We start from the raw sequence: 24315 nt of genomic DNA, 5'->3' as shown, positions 1-24315 counted from the left end.
CTCCTTGGGTGCCTTTCCTTCAGATCTGAGAGATGGGAGTTGCTTTTTCTGAGAGTTGGTTATGTTCTCGGTTGCCGACTCTTCTATAAATAAGTCTGAGCCTTTGTCTCTCCTGAAGTGTCCGGGTCTTTGGAGCAGTGGGCAGCTCTCCTGGAGCTTCTCCCAGTCAGGGAGGCGCTTCTCCCAACAGTTTGCTTGCCGCATCTGGCATTCCTGCTGAAGGAGGAGAATGCTTCCAGAAGTTTGCAGAGAAAAACTTGGCACCCAGAAAACAGTTGAAGGGGAGAGAGGACATTTTACCCCTCCACATCCTTACAACTCTTGTGGCCTGTGGAGTAAACGATTTATTGGAGTCAGTAGAAGGGGAAAGATTTCAAGTGGAGTCTGGACTGGGAGGAAAACCCCAACACTTCATGCATCAGCACACCAGGTGCTGAGGAAATGCTGGGAAACTCTGCAGGCCACACGAGGGCTGCTGCTTTCCCTGTAGCTGAGCCTGTTTGCTAAATGTCATTTCAACGTCTTGCAGTTGGCTCCTGTTCCTTAGTGTTCGTGGCCTGGGTGAGAGCTGTTGTTAGGAATCACTTCAATATTTGTGTGTGTGTGTGTGTGTGTGTGTGTGTGTGTGTGTGTGTGTGTGTGTGTGATAGTTTCTGGGCTTTGTAGAGATTTCCTGGGATAGAGGAGTATATTTCTTGAATTACTTCTAACTAATCCCAGCCAGGGAATCTTAGTATTGATTAGTGTCTGAATAGGGAAATCTGGGCCTGGGCCTGGGCAAGGGTCTTGCTACCTCAGAAGTGTTTCCTGGTAAAGTAGAGCGTGCCACAGCATTTGTGTTGAGTGTGTACTGCTGTCCTTTGGAAAGGCCTCTGAGGCACTGTGGTACTCATTCCCAGGTTTCCTCTGATTAATGTCATCTTGTCGCTTTGATTCCTTAACTCAGGCCCCATGGCTTTGCTAGACCTAAGGTTTTTACCAGGTGCTTCCTTGTGACTTAACCTTCCCTGAGGCACATTGAATATGTTACTGTGTCATAAGTCAGACTTTCCAGCTCCTTAATCACTACAGAGTTCTTGGCTGGGTTCCCTGGTGTCTGGGTGGTTCAGTATTACTGAAGGGTCCTCAAAGCACTGAATCTGACTTGGGTGTGGCCTTATAGAATCAAATGCTGGTGTCATTGGGATATCCAGAAATTTAATATGCAGGACAGAATGTAGTTGCATATGTCCTCATTTGGCTCGTGGAATCGCCTGCCTGTCAAACGCCTATTTAAATTTGAATTTTAAGCAGTGCGCTGGGGGAAATTGAACTAAGCTAAATCTTAGTGACATTTTTTTCCCCTCCTTCATCATGTCTCTTCTGCTAACAGTGTTGCATGTTTTACTTTGTCTAGGCTTTTCAACACGGACATGTCTGACAAAATGTCTAGTTTCCTACATATCGGAGACATTTGTTCTCTGTATGCAGAGGGATCTACGAATGGATTTATCAGCACCTTGGGGTAAGAGAATGGAAGTCCTTATGTGTCGGGGTTTGTTTAAGACATCATAACATCTGCTCAAAACTGATTTATGTAAGATAAGACTGTTATCACATTGAGTGGATTTTCCAAGGGCTGCTTGAAATCGCAGTCAGCGAATCCCGTGTTAGTCACTTCACCTTTCACACAGAAACATTTCTGTCAGTTTCAAAAGAACACAACCTTTTAGTTAGGACTCTGTTAACTTTGAATACGTTATGATCTACTCTTCTTACATAAGGGGGGAAAGCACTTAAGAATAGAGAATAAAAAAACGAATAGGGAATAAATATGAAGATTAATATACGCAGAACCAAAGAAGTGCTTTTTGGTTTTGTGGAAAAGCCATTTGGCTTGTCTTTTTACACAGTGGCTCGGGTATAATCTGAGCAAAGACCATTACAGCTTCCTGGCTTATCTCTCGCCTTGGAAGCAGACCCTTTCCTACTAAGTAACCAAATGCATTTGGAGTTCCAAATTGCACCAACTTCCCTAAGTCATTTTCTGTTCATTTGTGCTTCCTTCCGTCAATCTTCACTCAACTTGGAAGGATATAAATATATTCCATTGCGTGCCCTTTCTGGTCATTTTTCTCTTTTCCCCTCCCACTCCTGTTGTCTGAGGGAGGACTTGTAAAGTGTAGTAGCCCCTAAAGTCACACAGAGGCAGAATGGGGAATCAAGACGGCTCATTCCAGAATAGGCAGGAGTGGTTTAGCGTCTTTGTGTAGGAAGGAGTAGTTAGGCCTGGGTGGCATTGTTGATTTTGGCAAGACTTAGTCTCAGATAAATGGGGGCAGAAGGCAGGCCAACAGATTTTCCAAAAACCTCATTCTTACAGCAGCCAGAATGTCCGCTGTAATTACAGTTATTACTGGAAGCGTGCTTATTTTCTGGTATTTGTGCAGAGTAAGTATTGTTAAACGCTCATTCAGGGTACTCTACCCCAACCGAGTAAATTATTTCAGATAACAGAATTATACCTCAGTTAGACCTGTGTTCTCATTCTGGAGAGTTGCATTTTCAAAAGTCACCACGGCTTCTTCCTATGCTCAGTCTCTCTGCGTAGTTGACCTTACCCTGAACAGTTTTATCTTCTGTGGCTTTGGACAAACAGGCTTCCTGCTACCCTGGCCCCTCCAATGATGGCCATCTTGGCTCCCTCCTTCCTTTTTTTATTCCCTGTGGTTAATTCACCCCTGTTCTTATTTTTCAGCATTGACTTCAGTACTGTACAGCAGTGGTAAGCACTCTGAGCCTGGTGGGTGTTCACTGTGTGCCCGGTGCTGTTTTGAGTCCTGGGCCTCCATTATTCCCCTAACCCCCAAGCAGCCCTCTTCCTGGTGAGCACCATCATCTGTCCTCACTGTGTGTGGAAATGACACCTGAGTGCTTCAGGCAGGTGCCTGCCTGCCTGCCCAGGTTTCAGAACTCAGAAGACTTGGGTCTCCAAGGCCAGGGATCCTAACACATAACCTTTGTAGAGGAGGTTTTTTCTGGTTTCCCTCACATGCTCACAGCTGGTCTGGGTGCTGGTTAGACCTCAGCTCCATCGTATACCTGCTTTTCCTCTGGGACCTCGGACCTGACAGTTGGCTCGGATGCTGAGCCCCCCGCCACCGAGCCCTTAAAACCTTAGCCTGCGTCATGTCTTCCCTTTCAGCTCCGTTATTTTATTATCATATTATTATTTTGAGCCTAGTCTGACCTTGAACTTGCAGTCCTCCTGCCTCACTTTTCTGAGTGCTGCAATTATAGGTGTGCACCATTCTTAAAATTCTTAGGGGTGCACACTCCGCTTCAGTATTTTTCTTCAGATCATCGGATGACTCCCTCATAAAGTCCTAACACTTTGGATGCTAGTTCTTCCTTCAGATTTTCGCCTTCAGGCATAGCTTGCATAAAAGTTGGTTTGGTTTGGGCAGAAAAAAAACATGGCTTTGGAAAGTTAAATTTGACCCCTCCTCCCCCTTCTTTGGAATGTGTTTAACATTTATGGAGCACCAGTCACAGACACGATGAGTGGCTGTCAGTCTTCATGGGACTTGGTGTCTGGCCCCCAGCCTGTCCTGTTTATATAGACTGTTGGTGCTTGCCTCTTGGTAGCTCCACGACTCACTGAAATTTAGAATTCCGGCAGGACCTGGGAGAGCCAGTGTATGTGTGTGGATCTACACTAGCCTTTGGTGGGCTGCTGAATCACCTTGGGAGCTTGTTAAGAACACCAGTTCTTAGGCTGTGTCCGGAGCAGACCTTTAGTGTGCTAGGAAAGGAGGGATGGGTATCTAAACCTTCCCTGAGTTCAGAGTCCCTGAGAGTAATTCATTTGTTTTGCAGATGAAATACAGAGGCAAGGGGAAAGTGAGATGACACAATGCTATGCCATTAGCATTGTGATACTGAGATCAGTGTTGTCTACAGTCTGTAACCAATGAGGCCCTTCCTCCTAGCATTTCCTCGTATTGGAACTTGACCATTAGTCCAGCTTTGCATTACGTATGTCCCATGGGGGACCAAGGCCAGTGTCTGATACATAGTGTTCTACCTCTGACCTACGTCACTGGCATCGGAATCTGGGCCCAACCCTTTAAATATTGGATTAACTTTGATGACCTTTCTGAACTTGTACTGTCATACAAGGGCCCAGGGTAGAGGTTTCGTATGTGCACATTATACTTTTAATTTTTGTAGAAGACTGTCAGGCTGCTGACCACACTGTATACTGTGGTTCTTGTAGATGCATAGTTTGATCTTGTGTTTTGAGGGCCAAGGCGGGATCCTCTTCACACTTTGATTCACTTCACTTGACAGACACTGGTCGTCAGCCTTGGGCATCTCAGGAGTCACAAAGGAGGGGGCCATTGCATTGTTTCCGTGGAGCTTGGTTGGGAGGGTGGAGGAGGAGAAGCAGGACGATTTTAGGCAAGAAAGGCTTGTGTAGGTATAGTTTACTTTCTGAAATGACGATTAGAATCAGGGCCTTGAATGCAGGGCAGTTTTGGAGGAGAGGTCAAAGTTGATTATTTAATGGTCCCTTGCATTTGGAATAAAAGGCAGCATAGGCCAATGGAAGAGGTTCCAAAGATCTTAGCATGGTACCTGGGCCTAAGTTTCATGGTCATGTGGGAAATGAGCTGGCTCTCCAGTTTTAGGAACTCAGAAAAGTCATGTAACTTCACAGTATCTCAGTATCTCAAAGCTCAATAATATGCATATATTTTAGTGATTCTCCCAAAAATAATTATGCAAGGTAAATTGGTTTCTCAGTGAAATCAGAACTTGAGCTGCCCATCTTTATGTAATCTGTGACTATTACTTATTTGTAACTTGATCGTGCTTTTGAAACTCGAAGCCCTTTCAATTTGCACTGGGTTCCCCCCACACACCTGAAGATGCTGCACTCACTGGGTCCTCTCCATTTCCCAGCTCCCCACCTCTGTTTTGGCTCTTTGAACATTTCTGAACATCGTCCTCTATCTGAAGCTCCTGGCACAGATGGCTCCTGACGTTCTCCTTTCTTCCTTCCTAGATTATACCTTACTCATTATTTGCTTTTATGGCTGCTATACTTAGGCCTAGAGCCCTTTCAGGGCCAAGGCTCGACTCACTTTAGTCTTCACGTCTCAGGATTTGGTACAGTCTCTGGCACAGGGTTGGCTCCTTGTCGACCGTTAGTCGGGTGCATTGACCTCTTCCCGTGTCTTCTAGATTCAGCAGTATTGCATGCCGTATGCAAATCTCTCACAGCTGTGGTTCTGGGAAAAGGAGCTGCAGAAAACAGTAACTTGACATGTCCATCACAGAGTGCCAGGCCCTTGGGTCAGGTTTATCTCACTCCATGCATAGGAAACCTCCTTGGCTAAGAGCTGGTAGAAGGACAGGGCAGTGTACATTTTTGCATAGGAAAAGCCCCTGGGCTACTCTGTTTTTACATAATGCTTATCAAGGGCTTTATTTCCCCAGGCTTGGTTGTGACATTGATTTGTTTTTCTTTTTGCAGCTTGGTTGATGACCGTTGCGTTGTACAGCCAGAAGCTGGGGACCTTAACAATCCGCCCAAGAAATTCAGAGGTAAAGTTGTGGCTTTGATGAAGTGGTCACCTTCACTTGGTCATTTAGGAAGGGTGCTGCTGGGCCTGTGAGGCCAGCTGGCCCCCTCTCCCCCCTTCCCTCCCTGTTTTCAGTCCTTTATCCTTTTCTGTAGCAACCTTAGCTTTATTTACTTTGAAATCTGATTTTGAAAAAGATACTTAAGTCCTGGCTCTAAAACTCCTTGAAAAAAATGCGTAAATAAATTCTCAGTCAAGATTGGCATGGCTTTTATTAGGGCCTTAGTTTGTCTACAGAATGCGTGTTGCCAAGTTCTAATTCGTCTGAAAGCTTTTCATTAGCACAGCTATGTCTCCAAACAAGTGGGGTTTAAGGATCCAGTCAGAAGCAGCATGGGTGCTTTCAGCAGATCACATGATCCCTCTTGGGGCCTTGATAAATCTTAGCTGCCTTACCTGGAATGAGGCATTCTTGATTAGTGCCCTTCCACTTGAGCTACCAGGGACAGCAGGGCAATGTTCCTATTAATGGCGCCTTCTGTGACTCGGCGTTTCTAGTTTTTCTAAGAAGGTAGCTCAACTTACTGCAGAGAGTACTTGAATGGAGTCGGCATGTTAGATGCCACTGCTTTGTTTTTGTCTCCTGTTGTACCGGTGGTAGTGCATGGTTCTCAGTTCAAATCACATCTTAGAGTTATCTGGAGAAGATTGTCAATTCTATTGATGCTCTGGACCTACGGTTGGGCACTGTTTTTGTTTGTTTGCTTGTTTTTGAAACAGAATCTCACTCTGTAGTCTTGGCTCTCCTGGAATTCACGGTGTAGGCTGGGCTGGTGTCTAACTCCACCTCTCTCAGTCCCCTGAGCACAGCGATTAAAGGTGTATACCATTGTACTTCGCTTGGCACTGATTGTTCTTAAGGCTTCCAAAATTGTTTAAAAAGTACATTGATGACTTAATTTGTTTATTAATTTTGTGTGTGTGCACTTGTGGCCATCTTGATGGAGTTGGTTTTCTCCTTTCACTGTGTGAGTTTCAGGGATTAGACTTAAGTGGTCAGGCAGAACCGGAAGGCATTTTTCTCCCTTATAAAAAGGAGAAAGACATACTTAATGAAGTCCCACTGGGAGTATGACCCAGATCCCTGCAGACTTATGTCTGTTGGATCTTGAGTGCAATGCTTTAACCACTCAGCTATCCTGCTCACACAGGCTTGGGAACCCATTGACTGTTGGCCTTGGTCACAGAGAGTTCAGCTCTCGCCGTTTGCAGAGTCTGTCATTTGAGTTCTAGATTCTCTCTTTTAAGTGATTAGAAAGGTTTGACTTGGGTTGGGGATTTAGCTCAGTGGTAGAGCTTGCCTAGAAGCGCAAGGCCCTGGGTTCGGGTCCCCAGCTCCAAAAAAAAACAAAAAAAAAAAAAAAAAAAAAAAAAAAAAAAAAAAAAAGGTTTGACTCATCTGGATGAAAGTTAAAGAAATTAGGATGCAATAGAAGCCAGACGTTCAGATGAGAAGGAGCCATTTGGGTGCATGGTGGTGTTGAGCTTTATCCAGTTGGCACGAGGCTATCAGGAGAATGTTTTTACCTGAAGATAAGGGAAAACTATTTTTAACAAAGTGAGTCCCAGAAACTGGAAGGAGCTCTTGCTTCTGCTGCATTTTGCTTCATAACCCCTCCCCGTGTCTTGTTCTAAAACAAAATCTTGAGTGGAACAGAAATGAAATATTTTATCTAACGACCATAATGTCACTTAGAGAGTCAATTCCTGACCCAGCGTTGACCATGTTGGTCACTGTGCTGAGAGAGGATGTTGCCCGCATTAGCTTAGTTGGAGGGTCATATCCCTACACTGGGAAGGGACTGGTTAGACTCAATGTGTCACCTGAGGTCACATGACTAGAGGCAGGGGGGAGTATAGGAGTTTGGATCTCAAGTTTGGCTGCACAAAGAAATCACCCGGAGAGCTATGAAAAATCCCTGTAACTGCTCACACCCGCTGTGTTCCTGATTTAATTGGGCACTGGGATTTTTTAAAGCTCCCTGGATAATTCTCTTGTGCAACCACAGTTAAGAACCATTGCTAATAGCATAAACTACCAGCTTCCTTGCTGAGGGAAGGGCTCATATAGGCCTGGCTTTTGCACCCGGGACACAGAGAAGTGATGCTTATCAGAGCAGGGGCTGGTTCCAGGGGGACCTCTTGTTCCGTCCCAGCCTCGGGGTCAAGCAGGACCTGGAAGAGAATTTAACGCAGTGAAGAAAGTAAACTAATGGCTGTTCAGTATTGTTTAAAATCATTGTTGCATATTAATGATTTTCATTTTTAAGTTAACAAAATTGTGCTACGTATGATTTGAAATCGATAGAACTTGCAGAATATTTAAATTGGGCTAATGAATGTGGATTTCTTCAAGTTGCTTTGGTGATGTGAGGCTCGCAAGCGTTCAGTTTGTGTTGATGTCTGTTGTCACCATGTTGTGCAGTAAATCTTTTGAGTGTATTCCTCCCAACTAAGTGAGATGCAGTAGCTTTGGACCAATACCCTCATCCACCTGACGTCTTAACCCCAGGCCTTGATAACCCCTCTCCTCCTGTCTGCCTCTCTGAGTTGTTTAAGCTTTTAAGATTTCACGAATAAGTGAGGTTATTATACAGCATTTGTTTTTTCTGTGCCTGCCTCATTTCATCTAACATCATGTCCCCCAAGTTTTTCATCATAAATGATCAAGTGGCTGTTTGGACACAGGGTGAGGACATTAAAGTAAATAGGAACTCTGCAGAGGATGTGAGATGTTCTGTGTGTTCCCTGGTACTAGGGTCAGTGTGGGTCTCCCTTGGACGTGTCTCTGGTGTCTGATTTGGAGAGACTGTTTTGAAATCAAAGCCTCAGTCTGGCCGAGGCCATTTGGAAACATTCAGTCTCCCTTTTATGTCCTGACTTAGTCCTACAGGTAGGAACCAGACAGTGACTTAGTTTATTGACTTTCTAGGTAGTTCCTGGGCTGTGAACTGCTTTGTGATAGTGGGGACATCTGGTTCAAAATAAGTTGTGCTGCAGGCTTTGTGAATATAGGTTGGACCTTCCTAACCTCTGAGTGCTAAGTTTGATTGCCCTGCATGTAGGTAAGGAGCCTGGCAATCTGCCCCTGTAGGCCTTTGCAGAGCTAGACACTTCTCTGCCATGGGAGTTGGGCAGGAAATATTTTAAATTTTTTTGAAAACATCTCTTCGGCTGTAGTGTAGCTTGTCTATGTCAAGAATTCCTCCCCATCCCCACATGAAGAAAAAGATCTGTCTTTTGGAAGAGATTGTTGCCTTTCCAACTATAAGTACATCTTTTGAAGTACAAGGTCATTTCGGTGGCTTAGAAACTGTGCATGGGAAGATGAGTAGTTTGTAGTTTCTGGTCCGTTCTTCACGGACCCTTTGCACCCCGAAGTTGAAGCAAACACATGTAAAAAGAGAGATGCTGGCAGCAGCTCGATGGGATGATGGAGTCTTTGTCCAAGGAATCAGCAGAGCTCTTGACTCACTTGGATTTGGGCTGGTTCTCATTGCTGGCTCGCCAACTGATTTCCCACAGTGAGAGCCATTTTAAACTGTTCTTCAGTAAATGGAGATTGGAGGGAGCCTATGGTCTGCTTCCCGAGACTTCTGACTTTGGGGAGTTCCTTCCGAGATTTGCAACCCTGCTGTTTAATAATATAGAACCTTAAACCAGTGAGGTTCAAATCAAAGTTCCACAGGTTTTTACCTGTATGACCCTGACCAGAGTCACCTCTGTGAACCTGGCTACATCCACTTTAATAAAAGATAAATGTGTGTGTGTGTGTGTGTGTGTGTGTGTGTGTGTGTGTGAAGAATTTAGTTCTAGATGAAATGATGTTGGTTGTGACAAGGTAGGTGGACCTGGAAGAAAGACATTTCAGCCATGAAGCAAGCCAGAGGAAGCCTAAAAATTACCTCATAAAAATCGAGAGAAATGAACTGTTGGAGGGCAGACCAGGAGGGGATAATGAACAGACTATAAAAAAGATTAAAGATAATTTTTTAAAAAATTGAGAGTAAAACAGTGGTTACCAGATGCCACAGAGTGGTTAAAGGAGGGAGAGGGATTAGTTAGTGCATACAAGGTTAGGGGAGACAGGTTCTGGTGTATTCTAGTGTAGAGTAGGGTAGCTATGGCGGATTATCACACAGCAAGCATTTAGAACTACCTAGAAGAGATGACTTTGGACAGTTGCATCACAAAGAAGTTATAAAGGGATAGGATGTGGCCCCATGGTAGAATTCTTGCCTCATGTGTGAGGTGTGGATTTGACCTCTAGTAGCACAATAAGAAAACAGAAGCAAAACCATAACTATTTAAGGTGACCGACAAGCTAAGGGCACTGATTAGATTACTAGATAATAAACACAGGAGTTGAAATATCACATTGTGCCCCTGCTGGGTGTCAAAAATCAAAGCAAAGCAGAAACAATAAAATGAAAATAAAAAGTAACGTAGTGCTTGATGAGTCTTCTTCATGCTCCCCTTGTCTGTCTTACCTTATCCAGTTCCTGCATGGCACCCATATTCATAAATGGTAGCAGAAAGTGTGACTCCTTCAGTGACATGAGCATTACCTACCATTACTCTGTCTTTCCCTGTCTCAGATTTAGGGTGTACACAAGGACTCCCCAGTCTGAATTCCTGGTCCGTTGCTGTCCTGTACAGGTGGAGTGTACTTGAGAAACTAATTTTCTGAACTTGTTTGTTTTGCCTACCTCTAGAGTGAGGCCGTGGATGTTTCCTTCCTTACAAAGGTAATAGAATTGTAATATGAGGTCATATGTGGCTCACACAGGGCTTAGGACCGATGGCTCCTTGGTCCCACTAGCTTTTCTTGTGTACAGTAGATGCAGAAGGAAGAGTTAAGCATTGAGTGCCCTTTCTTTTCCCTGATGATTTCAAGTGCATTTTAAAAATGCATTTCTCTTTTCATGTGTGTGATTTCCTTGTCCATGTCTCCTGGCCCCCCACACTTTGTGGGGGAGAAACTTGTGCATCTGTTTCCTATAAGGCAAATCGTCCCCATCATCTGAATGAATACGAACGGTGTTGTTTTTCTCAGTATGATATGGTTTGAATGTATTGGAGTCTGTGCACAGTGGGGCAGAATCACTGTTTTCTCTGATGGGTGTTGCTTTGCCCATAATCTAGAAAGAATAAGGAAGACAAACATCAGATTGAAACCAGGAATAGAAACTTTGTGGTCAGTGAATTCCTTTCTCTGTATTCTCTTTTGCTCTTCCCATCCCTCCACATCTCTCCCCCCTTGAAGATACTAAATATAAAAAGCACTTTCTATAAAGGAAAAATGGAAACTCACAGCCAGTCCCCATTTTCCTCTTGGGCCTCTGCTCCTTTCGCATTAATAACCTCCAGGGTTGTTGGAGTAGAAAGAAGGGGGTGCAGGCTTTGAGGGAATCAAACAGGCTTTTAGAATTGCTTGCACCGTCTATTGTGTAATCTCTTTTCTACATCAGGGCAGTGGTCAAGTTTCTGTCCTTAAAAATTTCACGGCACTAGAACTACCTTGGCCTCAGATTCTTCACCTTGAACATATGTGGCCGTATCAGCATTAACTGTTCTGCAGCGTTTAGATTTATAGAAACCGTTGAGCTTCTGAAAGAAGCTGTTAGAAGAGAAGTTTACATTCAAGGTGGGAAGCCAGGCATGGGGGTGCTACAGAGTGCAATCCCAGCACTCAGGAGGCTGAGGGAGGTTTGTGAGTTCAGACCTGCCAGAACTACAGAGGGAGATCCCCACTCACAGAGAGGGAGGGAGAGAAAGGACAAGGAAGGGGTAGGGTAGGAGAAAGAGAAATTGGGAAGGGAAGAGTTGAAATGAGGGAGTCCGTCTGCAGTGTGCGAGCACGTTCTGGGTGTCTTCCCTGCCTGCCCTTGGGGTCCATGTCTTCCCACAGTGTGACAGATTTCAAACACTTATTCCACCTAAGCTGCTGTGTGACTGAGGTAGCATTGTGCACCAGCGGATGGCTCGGCTGATCCGGGCAGGTGGTATGAGTAGCAAGTTGAGTTGAACAGTAGTTTCCTTAGCTGGGTATGGTGGGAGGCAGAACTATGTGAGTTTGAGGCCAGCCTTGTCTACAAATCAAGTCCAGGATAGCTACGGCTCTGTTACATAGAATACATAGAGAAACCCAGTCTGGAAAAACAAAAACAAAACAAAACAAAACAAAGATCCCCAAACAAGCAAACAAAAACCAATCCTAGAAAGAACCATAGAATTTTCTTGAGAGATTTACGTACTTCATTTATAAGTTGATCACACTGATAGATCATCCACTTCGTACAAAGCATTGTCCTGATGAATGACTTCTTTTTATTCTCTGTGATCCATTTCCTTGCAGTAGATCTTTATGTTCCCATTATGCAGATGAGAAAATGGAGGCTCCACTAAGTTAAGTAACTTTCTCATAGACAATCACTTGCCCTTCCTAGGCTGGTTATTATTTACTCAACAAACATTTATTAGTTTCTTTCTATATGCCTCTACAGGCCATTTATTCTCCAGGGACAAAAGTTACCAGCATTCTCTGGAAAGTCATTGGTTCCCATACCACAGCAGTTATATATGCAAGGGGAAGGGAGCGGGCACAGTCCTTTCCTATGCCCTATAGGCCGGGAGCAGAGTGGATAATGGCACTCTTCATATGTGCTGTCTCTCTGGCTCTGCAGCACCTCCCCAGAGTAGGACACATCTGTTTCATACCTAATTCTATTTAGATGTTAGGAACTGGTTCAGTGTCATGGCACACCTGAACACCAGAGTCCTGAGGGCTGGACTCTGTGCTTTCCCAGCCTTTGCTCTATAGATGGTCTTAAACCCCTGCCACGAGGGTTCGGTAAGGGCACGGCCCTCATCACCGGCATGGATTTTGCTTGAGAATATAGACAAGATGTTACTTTTCTGTTCTTGAATTCTTCGTAGCTTCTATTCAGGATTATTTAAATGGAAGGCTAGGAAAGAAGGAAGGAAGGAGAAGGGAAGGGAATTGAAGGGAGGGGAGGGGAAGGGAGGAGAAGGGAAGGGAAGGGAAAGGAAGGGAAGGGAAGGGAAGGGAGGGGAGGGAAAGGGAAGTGAGGCAGGCTTGGACCCTTTGGTACAATGAATCTTCACAGCAGAAGCTCAGTAGTATTCATAATATCCACATGATTGGGGCATGATTTTGGTGCCATTAAAGGCTAGCCCAAGGCAGTATAGCCAGTGTCAGAACATTTCAAGCTAGGTGTTGGCTGAAAGTCTCTGGCTCCTCAGCCTGGTCCCTGACACACGACAGCCTGAAAGTCTAGCTCTTGGGATGAACCTGGGAGAAGTGTACCTTGCTTTCCTCGGTGAGCTGTCTGAGGCCCAGTGTATAGGTATGGATTTGAGGTCTAAGCCTCTGGCCTTTTTCCTTTTGCCAGACCCTTCTTCATTTCCAGAGTGCTTGCTGGATGTCAGTTCCTTTCTGCTCTCTGAGGGGTCTTGGAGATTTAATAACCTGTCTTAATGGGGAAAGACGGAATGAAGTGTTTTATATTTGGTCCATCCACTTTGTAATTAGCCTTGAAACTTCCTGGCAACTTTGGTGGGTATCTCCACCGGGAGTGACCTATTTCAAGGTCAGGGATACAAATAGTTAAAACCTACTTACTGGATCCTAGACCTGCTTGTGGTTAGGTCCAGGTAGGACACTGAGAAAACGATGCCATCCGAGACCAGAGCTAGAGGCTGGCCAGGGTTCACGACAAACTGCTTCGTTATCTTGGAGGAACCATCCCGTCTTCATGTGTCTGTTTCCCCATTCGTTAAGTGCAGTTTTAGTGAAGTGTCTCCCCAGATCCGTTCCAGCTCCAGACTGGAAATGGGCAGGTTCATATTTCACAAAAAAGCATCATGAGCCTGGAGCTGCCTAGAAGTAGATCCCCATTTCCCTGGGATTACAAGTTGTCTCTGTCAAGATAAAAAGAAACAGCCAGACTTTCACCCGGAGGCCAGGAGACACAGCCAGAATCTTGGGTCACAAAGGTCTTCCAGGGTGACTATAACAAGCTTGCTGGCTTAGCTTTCTTTCAAACCCTGTTCCTTTGCTGCACATTGTTTTAATTGTTGCTAAGCAACGTTCTCCCCCTACCCCCCTTCTTCTTGGCAAGGCATCCAAGGAATGAACCCATATCTTCTTTAGTTTTGAATACCCACATGCAAAGGGGAGGGCCCAACTTAAATTTTGTTTGTTCTTCTGATTTTAATCCATGACAGGAATGCAGAACTTACTCTTTGCTTGTCTTGTTAAGTAAGGAGGGAAAAAAAAATCAGTCTGTTTAAGTTACGCGTCAGATGCGTGCCATGGGGCAAATTGAAGCTATCGCCCAGTGCGAAGCTGCCTTGTAGGACAGTCCCTTGCAGCTTGCTCTTTATTCACAAAGTCGATTCAAATTTAATGAAAAGATTAGTAGGTTTTTATAATCTTCATTTCAGATTTGCTAGCTTATCTCAATCTTGCACCAACAGACTCCATTGAATGGGGACTAAGCCGTAATTTAAATCAATTCCCTGGGCAACCTAGAATGCTTCTAGGGTGTTACACAATCAGTGGGGCGGCATCCTGTAGCTTGATTATTGCAGGAGTCCCACACACTTCTTCCAGTAGCTCCCCGTGTTTCTGCCCACTTTCTTGAAGATCTGAGGTCTCCCACATAATGAGTGGACACGAGTACTCCCCTGCTCCGAGTCCATTCATTTTTGAGTATTTGAGTCACCATTGGGAAGTAGAACTCAAGTGTCCGTTTCATATTCACTTACCCTAATAGTTAATTCACTTGCTAATGGAGAATAATTTTCAGCTGTTTATCCTGAAAATGTTCCCAGCAAAATAAATATGATTAGCGTGCCACCTAATTCAATCCCGCTGATGTGATGTGCCTTCCTCCATTCAAGAACAAATGGATTTTGAAATCCCAGCCAGAGTAATTGGGTCAAATTGTCATATCATTGTATGGTCCTCCTGACAGCTGTATGTAGTGGTTGATTAAGGACTTTTCTTTTGGCACAGGGTTTTTATAATCCTGTCTTGAGGGCATCAAGGAAGATGAGCTCTCGGTGAATCACTTGGGCTTATGATAACTTTGTCTCTTCCTCATCTGACAAGTGAGAAAACCGAACTGGGGTAACTAGAGTCATAGAATGATGCCGTGTCAGAATTGGGGTTGGATTGGACCCAAAGCTTCCTTTTATTCTCTGGGGCCACGGGTTAAAACAAAACAAAGTTTTGTCTCCTTTTTCTATATTGATAACATGCCCTCTATAAACATAAATAAATGGTTCTGAGTACTTCGTATAGTCTTTTCTTAAATTAGCTAAATCAGTTTTTGAATCTTACGGTTTCCTTTATATACAACTGCCTTTTTAATCTTAGAACAATTCTAAAAGGAACGTGCTCCTCTGTGGATGGAGAAGCTGACAGAAAAGGGTACAGTGTTTGGTTTAAGATCATATAGCTAGAAATGACAGAGCCCGAATGGAGAACCAGGCAGTGTGGCTGCAACACAACTTCTTTGCCTTTTTCTGTGTCCTCCCCAAATACATCAGTGTGAACGAGAGATACATGCTAGCTCTACCTGCGAACTTCCAGCATAGTGTTTATTACTGCTGTCTTCTACTCTTGTCTTCTGGCCGAGACGTTGGGGCATATGGAAAGACCACCAATTGCCCTGCCTGCCAGGCCCCACGCCTGTAAAGTTAATCCTTAGTAGAGTCCGATTGTACAGGAGTCAGTGTTTTTCCTGGTATGACATTTCATGGTTCCCAACCCAACTGTGTTTTCAGTGATGACATTTCAAGTCAACTGGCCTCTGATCTTTAAAGTGTGCTGTCTCATGCTGTAATCTCTTTCCAAACTACACAGGGCTGATATATTCTACAAAGGTTTGTCTTCTCCCTGGAACTTTGGGCTGCGTTTGGTCTCATTTTTTTGCTACATGTTGGATCTTGTTTAGCCCCCTAAAGGTCATGTTTGAAAGGTTTTGGCAACAAGGATGTGGTGGTACCTTTAGGAGGTGTGGCCTAGTGAGAGGCCATCCTGGACTCCTAGGTGTTTTTCCCCTTGTTTCCTGCTGAGTTGATTGTCCCACCACAAGCTCCTACTCTTCCACTCTACAACAGGGACAACCATTCATGAGCCCCAAAGCTGTGAGCCAAACAGCCGTTTCTCTTTATAAATAGATTTTCTCAAGCATTTATTTTCATGAGAGGAAGCTGATCCATCCTCAGAAGGTTTCGTTTTTCTTCTTTCTTATTGAACTATAATGTCCAATCTTTACTGTCTCCTTGATGTTTACAGTTTCAAGATTCCTTGGCTGCATCGTACCTGGTCTTCCTCTGATAGAGGTCATAAATGTAACCTTGCGATGTGGGCAATGTTACTGTCCCGATTTGACAGCCGGGCACCTTCTCTGTAGAGAGGGCAGGAAACTGGGCTGGCCTTGGATTTGAACCCACGTCTAGAGAACTGCAGAGTGTCTGCCTACAGAGTGCATTATAGAGTTGTGCTTCTCAGGGACTGTCTGGGGCCTCTTGCTATATACCAGATCGAGCAGGCATATTGTTCAGGGGGAAGAAAGTTAACACAGGGCCAGCCAGAGGCCAGGTCTCAAAACAGCAATGCAGGACAAGCTCTACACTTCTCATCCCACTCCTGGCCAAACACCCCTCCCTTGTTGGGCGCTCCCACCTTTGTGTCTGTGTGTGAGCCCTGTTTCATCCACCTTCCCTGTCACTAGAGGAGTCAGTATGGAGCTGAGGGTGTGCTTGGCTACTGGGAGCTAGTTGATTACTTTCTAACTCTGCTTTGAATAGATATTCTGTGTCCCAGGGACAGTAGATCTGAGGTGAGATTTGGGGCTTTTTTAACAGACTCCTGCAGGATGCCTACAGACAGTGATAGGTGCCTTCTCCTAGTCAGGTCTGTGGGACTTGACTAAGAGTGAAGAGAGTACTTTAGTTATAAAGAGTTTGGTCCTGACCAAGCCCTGATTTTTCACTCCTGCATATATTCGTTTCCTTTGGTTCAAAAGGGACTGAGCATCTGTTGAGGACTCAGAGAGAATTTCTGCTCTGGGACAGAGGTTAGGTAGATGTTCTCCTTTGACAGTCTCTGCTTTTGCACCAAAGGACCCCAGCTGTTTTTCTGTTTGGCTTCCTGTGGAAACCCCATGGTCAGGACATGGATCAGCAAACAGCTGGAGAGAGTGCAGATCCAGTGCTCATGCTGAGAGGTTCTTGGTAAACCAAATGGGTTCAGTCTAGTGGTGGAGAGTGTTGCAAAGGAATGGAAAGGTGGAATTACTGAGTGTGTGAAACAATGAGCAAATGGCAAAGCCAAAGTCTTCCAAGTTAAGGTCATGTTGAATGTGTCTGCAGTGAGTGAGAGTGTTGCTGGGGAAGGTCAGTAGAACAGAGTGTGTAGGAGTCCCAGCTGTGGGCTCAGATGAGGACTGAAACCTTTGCCTGCCTTTTACAAGCCCAGTAAACTCTCCAAACCTTAGCTTCCCTACCTGCTGTTGGCAATAATTAATAGTGCAAATATAGTGGTATTGTTTCAGGATGGCCCAGTGTGTGTGAAACACTGTCCACATGTACGCCCGGGTTAAGTGCTCAATACCTACATAATTACCACCTTTCAGGGCATCCTCAGAGAGACCCAGCATAGCTCTTGCTGTCTTCTAAAACCTTGATCTGTGTTTTAAAGACTTTCTTCATGAATCCATAGGCAGACCAATTTTTTTTTTTCTTTTTTTTTTTTTTTGGAGACAGGATGTTCTGTGTAGCCCTAGCTGCCTTCGCACCGTAGACCAGGCTGGCCTTGAATTCGCAGAGGTCCGTCTGCCTCTGCCTCTCATGTGCTGGAATTAAAGATGTGCTGCTACTACTACCTGGTTACGCAGACCAGCTTTAACCTTTCTGAATTTTCTTGATTTATTGAATACGGCAGTCAACAGGAAGGACCTTGTAGACAGACACTGGCCTTTAGGAAGGAAGTCATCAGGCATTTTTTTTTTTTCACAAGTCTTGATAAGCCCCAGTAAATGACAAGTCATTTGCGTGTGATGGTAATCCTGCCTTCTGTATGGAATTACAAATGTATCAGAGAGAGAAGAGGAAGCAGTGTTTCTCTTGTCTGAGCAGCAGGCCCCCTGAGACTATTGATGCATAGAAGGAACATGAAGGCTCTGCTCTTCCTCCAAAGACAGCTCTCTGCCTCTACACCTGGGGGCTTCGGCTTTAGAGAGGTTTAGGCCATTTGGCCTGCTCTGTCTGGCTCCAGGGGCAGTCACACTTCTGAAAGGGATGTTCACTGATTGCTTCTTCGGTAGCAGTGACCGTAAGTCGACCACTCTCACTCAGAGCTGTGTGTGGCTCATACCTGGGCCAAATTTATGCTCTTTTCTTAGCGTTGCTTTGGAGGCAGTACAGGGAGAGCATCCACGGATGAGGAGAACAAGACACGGCTCTTCAAAGAGCCGTTCTTTTCTCCCTTTCTCCTTGTGAGACCAATAGCAGCTGGTCATCAGTATGAAGAAAACTAATCTGAGTTGTTGTAAAAATTAAGACAAAAACCTCAGCAGTTATTCCTTTTACTGACGTGTAAATTTTTTTTTCTCCTGGGCTGGTATTTTTCCAGGTACATTTATGTTCCACTTTGGGTGCCTCTGGAAATGTCTGGATGTTTTATGCTGCTAAAATTATATGTGTCTAAAAATGTTACTAGTGATGACACTTACATATAAGCTCATGCCAGCAAACCGCTGAGCCCGGCCCTCTTTCCACCCCTCTGCCATCCCACTAATATGTTATTTGAGGCAAAGGGAAGAAACAGAACTATCCAGCTCAGGTGCAGCCATCAAGCCTGTCACGAGAATTTTGTTTTAGTCTTGTCGGCAAAAACGTCGTGGGGCATTGTTGCCATAGTTTCAGTGAAAAATCTGACCTTCGCTATAATAACATACAGTTAGAACCAGCTAACTGGTTTTCTAAAATTAGTATTCTCTAGTACGTAAAGCAGCCAGAACAGAGTATTTAATTAAATATTAGCCAAGGCTATAAAAGCCCGAGGGAATGCAGTCACCTGACCTGGGCAGAGGAGGAAGGAAACCCATAATCCCTCTTGATTGGTCTTTTTGGAAGCTAGGAGAAGTTGAGTGGGGTTTTTTGTTTGTTTGTTTTTGTCTTGGTTTTTGAATGTCAACATCGGTTTTATTTTCAGAACTGTCAGGAGTGAGTTTATACAGCTTGTCGAGAGAGCCAAACAACATCCAGCACTCTTTCTAGTCGTTTCCTACAAGTCACAGAGTTAACATGGAACCGTCTGAAAGTGCTGCTGGGCCAGGGCACTGACAAGGTCACTCCTTCAGGTCTGGGAGTATGTGTGACGTGAAGGCTGATACTTCCTGAGGGAAATCTTGGTGTTTTGAGCAGTTCAAACTTGTTTCTAAACTCATACTCCTTAGAATGCTTAATGTGTCATTAAATGATGCCAGCATCTCGATGTTGTAAGTAGAGCTGTGTTCTTTCTCCTCCAGCTCCATAGTCCGTCCCTCACTGAGCAGTGAGTTCCTGGGGTTATCCGCAGGGTTTGATGAATTTCTATCGTGACTGTTCCATGTCAGTTGCCTCTTAGTAAGTTTTCTCTCATATAACTTTTATGGCTTAGCTCTGTAATTTTACCTTAAGATGATTATTAGTAGAATTTGAAGGGCGGAGTACACTCGAGGGAAGATGGAGTACCTGTTTGCCTCTCCTCTCCTCTCTCTGGCAGTTTTGCTTGTTTCTGTCCTGGTGTCTCAGCTGTGGTAATGAAAAGTGCATCCCTGGCACGACTCTCAGAAAAGCAGTCCGTCAGATTAGTGGATGGTGAATGCGACTGACTGCTCCTGAGGCCATCCACCTGAATAGATCGCAATGGCCCCTGCCCTGCAGGAATTTATAGTCTTAGGGCTGAGACAAGGAAGAAGTGCTCAGTGGATTGTTCTTGGGAAAGTTGGAACTCAAACATTTCATTCCATTAGGTCATTGTGTCCAAATAATTTGAATCCATCTTCGTAATAATAGCTTAAAAAATGCAATGAGGGCTCACTGGAAAAGGCTAGGCATGCATTCTAAAGCACTTCCTGGTTTCCATTATGAGAATATTCTCAGGCTCTTCTGTTAATATGGATAACAGAATTGCTATTTAGCAAACCATCCAAGAGGTAACTTGTAACAGGCTGGCTGGTGGAATGGTCAACGAGAAAGCGCTCTTGAGTTGAGGGTGATAGCCCTGACCCAGACACTTCATTGGCTCAGATAATCTCCACCGAGTCACATGAAATGCTGGAAGCTAGTGATCTCCTCCATACCCTTACTCTCTGTGGCCCACCTTTGGCTTTTTTTTTTTTTTTTTTTTGGTCCAACTTTTGTTTTGTTTCTTTGTGCTGTGCTCTTGTGGTTTTGGTGAATGGAATTTGGCAGGTAAGTTCAAAGAAGTCTCAGCTGTTCATTTTTCCCCCTTATGTGAAGGCTTAATACTGGCTGGGAGTTTTTAATGTCTTTTTTTTTTTTTTTTTTTCTTTTTTCAGAGCTGGGGACCGAACCCAGGGCCTTGCGCTTGCTAGGCAAGCGCTCTACCACTGAGCTAAATCCCCAACCCTGGCTGGGAGTTTTTAATGTCTTTAAAAAGCTGTTTCTTTTTAAGTCAATATCATAAGTTTATTTTTTTTAAATGTACCATCATCTTAAGTGTTCTTATTTCTTTAATTCCTGAAGGAACTTGTTTGTTCCCCAACTCCCCTTGATGGTGTCCCCCTACCAAATCCCCAGAGCCTGTGACTATGTTCCCTTTGTTGTAAAAGAAACATCACAGATATGATATGGACCTTGAGATGGGAAGTTCTCTCCTAGCTCTGGTTGTTCCTGATAAATCACAAGGGGAGCTGAAGGTTTAGGGTTGGTAAGAGATGTGAGGATCACAAGAGCCTGAAGTTTGTGGCCACCAACAACAGAATGGTACACTGGAAGGCCAAGGAAACTTGCTTTCTCCTGAAGCTTCATAAGGAACTCCCCTGCATACCTCCGAATGTAATTTGTGTGTGTGCATGTGTGTGTGTGTGTGTGTGTGTGTGTGTGTGTGTGTATGTGTGTATGATATGTGTACAAGTGCATACACTTGGGAAAAGCAGAGGTTAGATGTTAAGTATTCCTTGATAGCTTTCTACCTTACTATATATGAGAGACAGGGTCTCTTAGTGAGCCCCTGGGATACTCCTGTTTTTGCTGCTCTCTTCTAGGATTACCGGTGCAGGGTGTTAGGCCTAGCTTTTTGTGTGGGTCTCGAGAGACCAAGCTGTCTTTCAGCTTCTTAATGTCCTCTTAAATTGAATATGTAGCTGTGTGTACATGTATGTGCAGTGTGAGGTCAGAGGGCTACCCCAGGTATTGTTCTTCGGAAGCCATCCACCTTGCATTTTGAAATATTCTCTCACTGGGACCTGGGACTCACCCTTTCAGCTAAGCTGGCTGGCTGGAGAGCCTCAGGTATCTGCCTTTCTGCCACTTCCACTATTGGGATTACAAGTATGGCTGCCGCCATGTCTGTCTTTTTATGTGGGTGTTGGGTATTGAACTCAGATCCTCATAATCTTGTCGGTGCTATCTCCACAGCCTCCTGAAGTATTTTTATAGTTCCAATTATATAGAAAGTTTCTGCTTGTTTGTTTGTTTATAATTAGAGGGTGACTGAGTTTCACTGGCTTTTCTTGTCTGTTGAACATTGTTGAAAGTTGTTTGTTAAGGTTTTGTACTATTAATTTGGGGGGCGTGTGGAACGGTAATGATGCCATGGATTTGTGTATATGCTCATCCTCAAAAACCTATGTACCAAGCAAGACAGTGAACTTGACTATAAATAAAATTTGTAAAAAGTTAAGTTTCAACAGTGGATTTTGCCTTAAAGTTTTTTTTCCTTCTTTTTTGTATAGTGAGGTTACGCCCATGCATGATGAGGTGGACGAAACTCTTAGTTTCCCAGGAAACTGTCATTACGAAGGGCACTTGTTTTTCTGTTATTGCTTTATACACCAAAGCTTATTTCGGCCTCTGCTGAATAAAATGGTGGCAACAGTCATTTTTGAATTTTTATGGCAACAGCTTTAACTCCAGTCATCTACCATATTTTCAAAATGTGTCTCATAAGCTGTATCTGAGCAGATATTCAGAAGCATCCCATCTTTGCCTGTTAGCTAAAATTGTTAGTTCATTTACATTTGCCGAAGATGTCCAAAGAGTTAACTTTTCGTATGTGCTCCTTTTGTTTGTTTTCTTGTTCTCTTTCATTGAAGATTTCTTTTTAAAAATTCCTATTCTGCCTGCTCCATGTGTTTAAGCTGTGCTGGATGGGGGTTAACTCTGTGTTTGTCTTGTTTAAGCTATGCTGGATAGGGGTTAACTCTGTGTTTGTCTTGTTTAAGCTATGCTGGATCAGGGTTAACTCTGTGTGTTTGCCTTAGCGATTGCCCCAGATGCTTTCCTGTGCATGTTTAAATAAGCCTGAAGTTGATGGCGGTCATTCTTTCCTACCATGTCAGGACAGTAAAACGTTTAAATACCTGTCCTCTCCCCTCAGAATATGCTTTTATTGTTCCTAGTGCCAGGGCTTTTTGTTGTTTGTTTGTTTGGCCTTGCAAAGTAAGTATAATTTTGTTTCACATTGCCATTTTAAAAAGTGGGCCTGACCTTTGTTTTCAGTAATGCCATGTCTCAGATAATTCTTTTCTGCCTCAAGAAGATGCCTTAGCTCTGGGGAATTCTGAAAAAAAAAAAAAAAAACTTCATTTCTTTGCGTCTTTCAGTTTCGTCCTTCAGAGGTAGTTTGCCTGGTATAGATTTGTAGATTGTGAATGTTTCCCCATTGAGATTTGGCTTCTTCTGTTTCTGTTCAAGTAAGGAGCAGAGAACATCCTGTGTCTTTTCTCTTTGCTGACGTTCAGATCTTCTCTCTTCCTGTGATTTCTGCAGTCTTCCCCCTGTGCCTCCAAGTGTTCATTTCCCTCCATTTGTTATATATAGTGTTTGCTAGGTTTCCAGATTGGAGGTTGGTTTTTGTAAATAATCATGGAGAATGGAGACCTGTGCAAATGTTCCCTACTCTGTTACTTTTTGGAACCTTCGGATATCTTTTTTGTTTTGTTTTGTTTAATTTTTTTTATTTCCATTTTTGCTACTTAGCTTGGACTTTCTTATTTCACATACTCTATTCTTGTTTACTAAATCTGTCTTATGATCGTTAGAGAAAGTAATTTTGTTTATATTTCTGTTCCAAAAAAATTACATTTGCATCTTCTTCAGGTGTTGGCCATTCTTATTCCTCCTCAGGCCTCCATTTTCTGTTCCGTCAGGATTTTCCTAAAGTAGTTTATCCGTAAGAAGTTGTAATAGTTAATATAGGGTATTGCCATTTTAAAGCATTGTGTTGTTGTGATTTGGATCACGTGCTTGTACATTTTTTACATTTCATCTATGAGCCCTGGCTTGAAGTATATCCCTCAGAAGAAATGATTTTCTTTGCCTGTTGCCTGAGGTGCTGCCAGCAAGAGAGTTCTTGAAATCAAATTTTAAGTCTTTAATGAATTTTTGCTTTATCTATTTTCTATCTAAAAATCAACAGATTTCCAATGTGGCTATGAATTCTAGGGACAAACCAATATGAGGGTACACTCTGGTTCTAAATTATTATAACAGTTTTCTCCCTATGGATGCACTGAATGTAAAAAGTAAGTTACCGTTATGGTTATGTAGGACAGGCTTGTTTGGTATTCTCAAGGGTTGCTCCCCAGAATTTGATCTTGAGTGGACCGAGAGCCTTCCCTCATGTTTTACAGACAGCTCTAGATACCTAGAATCTTTTACAAGTAATGCTTGCCTAAGGATGGACTTGAGCCCCTAACAACTTCCCTGGGTGCTGTTAAAATGTGTTTGACTATTTCCTCAAGCTTCTTGTTTTAGTTGAGAGGCTGGTTCAGAGTACCCCATCTGTTACACTCCAAGGAAAGGAAATGCAAACCTGTCAGGTCTTTTGTTCACAAGTTCGTTATCTGTGTGAAGGAAAGCAGGCTACCAGGAGCTCCTCCAATACAGTGTTGTAAGGATAGAATCCTTAGAGAGAGACTGATCTCTGTTTTTGAATATTCAAATTACAGGAAAAGGACTCGAGTTAGTCTTGGGTCAGATTTACTCCACTAAATCAGTCACGTCAGGTTCCAGGATTAGGATATTCTGTGTTACTATGGAAGCTCACATGGAAACGATTTGCACTAATACCAGGTCACACTAAAGTAAACAATCGAACTAAAGAGTCACTAGGCTTACAAAAGGTGCTAAGCAGATAAGACATCCCCTGCTGTGGATTTGGGCTTTGGATGGTTTCTTTTATCTGTTGGGAGTGCTTTTCACTACATTCAAAGAAGAGATAAATCCATCCAACTGTGGCTTAAAGCATAAATAAGGATTTACATTGTTAACTGTTAGGCAGAAAGCATTAGCTACAGTGACAGACTCAATATTGTTTTTAACTTCTCATTGGCCAGGAGTGAGTTGTTCTTTTCATAGCCATGTCACTTCTTGGCTTACGGAATGGCTGTGGTGACTCCAGGTTGTGTTTATTTTC

The 24315-nt window shown here is 43.7% G+C and overlaps 1 protein-coding gene across 1 annotated transcript in view; it reads left to right on the top strand.

Moving 5' to 3' along the window:
- Itpr1 (inositol 1,4,5-trisphosphate receptor type 1) overlaps positions 1 to 24315 on the top strand; it is a 323135-nt gene that overhangs the window by 19888 nt on the left and 278932 nt on the right. The window contains exons 3-4 of the mRNA XM_032905993.1: positions 1397 to 1504; positions 5522 to 5592. Coding sequence (XP_032761884.1) covers positions 1413 to 1504; positions 5522 to 5592 — 163 coding nt within the window. The 5' untranslated portion in view covers positions 1397 to 1412. The remainder of the gene's footprint in view (positions 1 to 1396; positions 1505 to 5521; positions 5593 to 24315) is intronic.

The sequence above is a fragment of the Rattus rattus genome, chromosome 6 (genome assembly GCF_011064425.1).
Source record: "Rattus rattus isolate New Zealand chromosome 6, Rrattus_CSIRO_v1, whole genome shotgun sequence".
NCBI lineage: Eukaryota > Metazoa > Chordata > Mammalia > Rodentia > Muridae > Rattus > Rattus rattus.
The sequence above is the reverse complement of the archived record's forward strand: the minus strand, read 5'-3'. Positions and strand labels throughout refer to the sequence as shown.